Source organism: Vicia villosa, unplaced genomic scaffold (assembly GCF_029867415.1).
Source record: "Vicia villosa cultivar HV-30 ecotype Madison, WI unplaced genomic scaffold, Vvil1.0 ctg.000218F_1_1, whole genome shotgun sequence".
NCBI lineage: Eukaryota > Viridiplantae > Streptophyta > Magnoliopsida > Fabales > Fabaceae > Vicia > Vicia villosa.
The window spans coordinates 130379-132434 of NW_026705082.1; the positions used below are offsets into that span (position 1 = coordinate 130379).

General features: G+C 36.3%; 1 protein-coding gene across 1 annotated transcript; it reads left to right on the top strand.

The window, feature by feature from the left end:
* Positions 1-352: 352 nt before the first annotated feature.
* LOC131625460 (uncharacterized) lies at positions 353-1189 on the top strand. The gene has a single exon (XM_058896324.1). The coding sequence runs from the start codon at positions 353-355 to the stop codon at positions 1187-1189; it is 837 nt and encodes a 278-aa protein (XP_058752307.1).
* The last annotated feature ends 867 nt before the right edge of the window (positions 1190-2056 follow it).

A 2056-nucleotide genomic window follows, 5' to 3' on the forward strand; every position in this document is an offset into this window, starting at 1 on the left:
GAATCTAGATTTATCATGATAATAACATATCATAAAAACTCTAGAAATAACTAATGTAATGTAGAAACATTCACCACCATTGAGAGGTTGGTGACTTGAGCCTATAAGTAGGCAATTGCTACATTGTAAACAATAATCCAAGAAATAAATGACATAGCCTTCTTTCTAAATATCTCTCTAAAACTATCTTTTATCAACTATCAACTAATCAACTACTAACAGTGGCATCAGAGTTACGTTCGGTCATACATTGGGCGTAGTTATATTACCTTCCTAACATTCCAAAATCCTTCTAACTACTTCAAAAATTTCCTTTGTAATATTAACCCACTCCTAAAACAATTTCTAAGCTATGGATAACACCACTCAATCATCATCTATTTCTGTCCCTATTTTCAATGGTGAAAATTATGATTTCTGGCGTGTTAAAGTGGAAACATTTTTTTCATCTCAAGATTTATGGGACATAGTAGAAGAAGGCTTCACTGTTCCTGCGGATACTTCAACTCTTAATGTAACTCAAGAAAAGGAGTTGAAGAAAAATAAACAGAGAAATTCAAAGGCGTTGTTCACCTTGCAACAAGTCGTGACTAATGCAATTTTTCCAAGAATTATGGGAGCTAAGACTGCCAAAGATGCGTGGAACACATTGAAGGAGGAGTTTCAAGGAAGTGATAAGGTACGTGCTGTTAAACTTCAATATCTAAGAAGAGATTTTGAACTATTGAAGATGAAGGATTTTGAGACAGTTAAAGATTACTATTCTAAAGTCAAAGAAATAGTTAATCAAATGAGAGCTTTTGGGGATGATATTCTTGACAAGAAAATTGTTGAGAAGATTCTAATTACTATGCCCCCAAAGTTTGACCCAATCGTGACAACGATTGAGGAAACCAAATATTTGTCCACTCTATCAGTGACAGAACTAGTGGGCTCTCTTGAAGCATATGAGCAAAGACTAAATAGGCATAAAGAAGATACACTTGAAAATGCCTTCCGATCAAAGCTCAAATTTCGTCCCCAAAATAAAGAAGATGAAGGAAAGAAGAGTTATGGAGAAACTTCTAGAAGAAGAGAAGCTTCTAGAAATTTCTTTAAGAACAAGCCAGATAAAAATCCTCCATGCAATATATGCAAAAGACCAGGCCACACAGAGAAAAATTGTTGGTACCGTAATATGCCACAATGAAACCATTGCAAGAAGTTCGGACACATAGAGAAAAATTGTCGCAACAAAGATAGGCATCAAGCTAATATTGCAGAGGAGCATGATCAAGAACAATATATGTTTTATGCCACTCAAGACTCAATGAAAGAAAAGGAGGAAATTGGTACTTGGATAGTGAATGTAGCAATCACATGGCCAAGGATGAGACTATTTTCAAAAGCATTGAAGAGTCTGTCAAAGTGAAAGTCCGACTGGGAAATGGTAGTGTGGTTGAATCAAAAGGAAAAGGCACTGTCATGGTGGAGACTGATAAAGGTACGTGACTCATCCATGATGTCTTACTAGTTCCCATCCTAAAAGAAAATCTTCTAAGCATTGGTCAAATGATGGAGAGAGGCTATACACTTCACTTTGAATGAGGTGTATGCAAAATATTAGACAACAAAAATAAAAGGGCCGAGATTTCCCAAGTGAAGATGAATAAGAGAAATAGAAGCTTCCCGCTAAATTTAAAATATGCAACTAAAATTGCCATGAAAGTATAAGTTGATGATTCATGGCTCTGGCATCGAAGATTTGGCCACTTCAACACACATGCCTTAAAGTTGTTACATGAGAAGAACATGATGAGAGATCTTCCAAGCATAAAGGACAACAATGAAGTGTGCGAAGGGTGTGTCCTTGGTAAGCAACAACGATTTCCATTTTCAACAAGTGGAGCATGGAGAGCGAAAGACCTGTTGGAGCTGATACATACCGACGTATATGGACCGATGAGGACGCCATCACATGAGAACAACAGGTACTTTATATTCTTCATTAACGACTTCTCTAGAATGACATGGGTCTATTTCCTAAAAGAAAAATCAGAATTCTTTGGAGTATTCA

What these genes read in the sequence shown, in the direction of transcription:
- LOC131625460 (XM_058896324.1), top strand. Translation starts at nt 353, where the DNA reads ATGGATAACACCACTCAATCATCATCTATTTCTGTCCCTATTTTCAAT.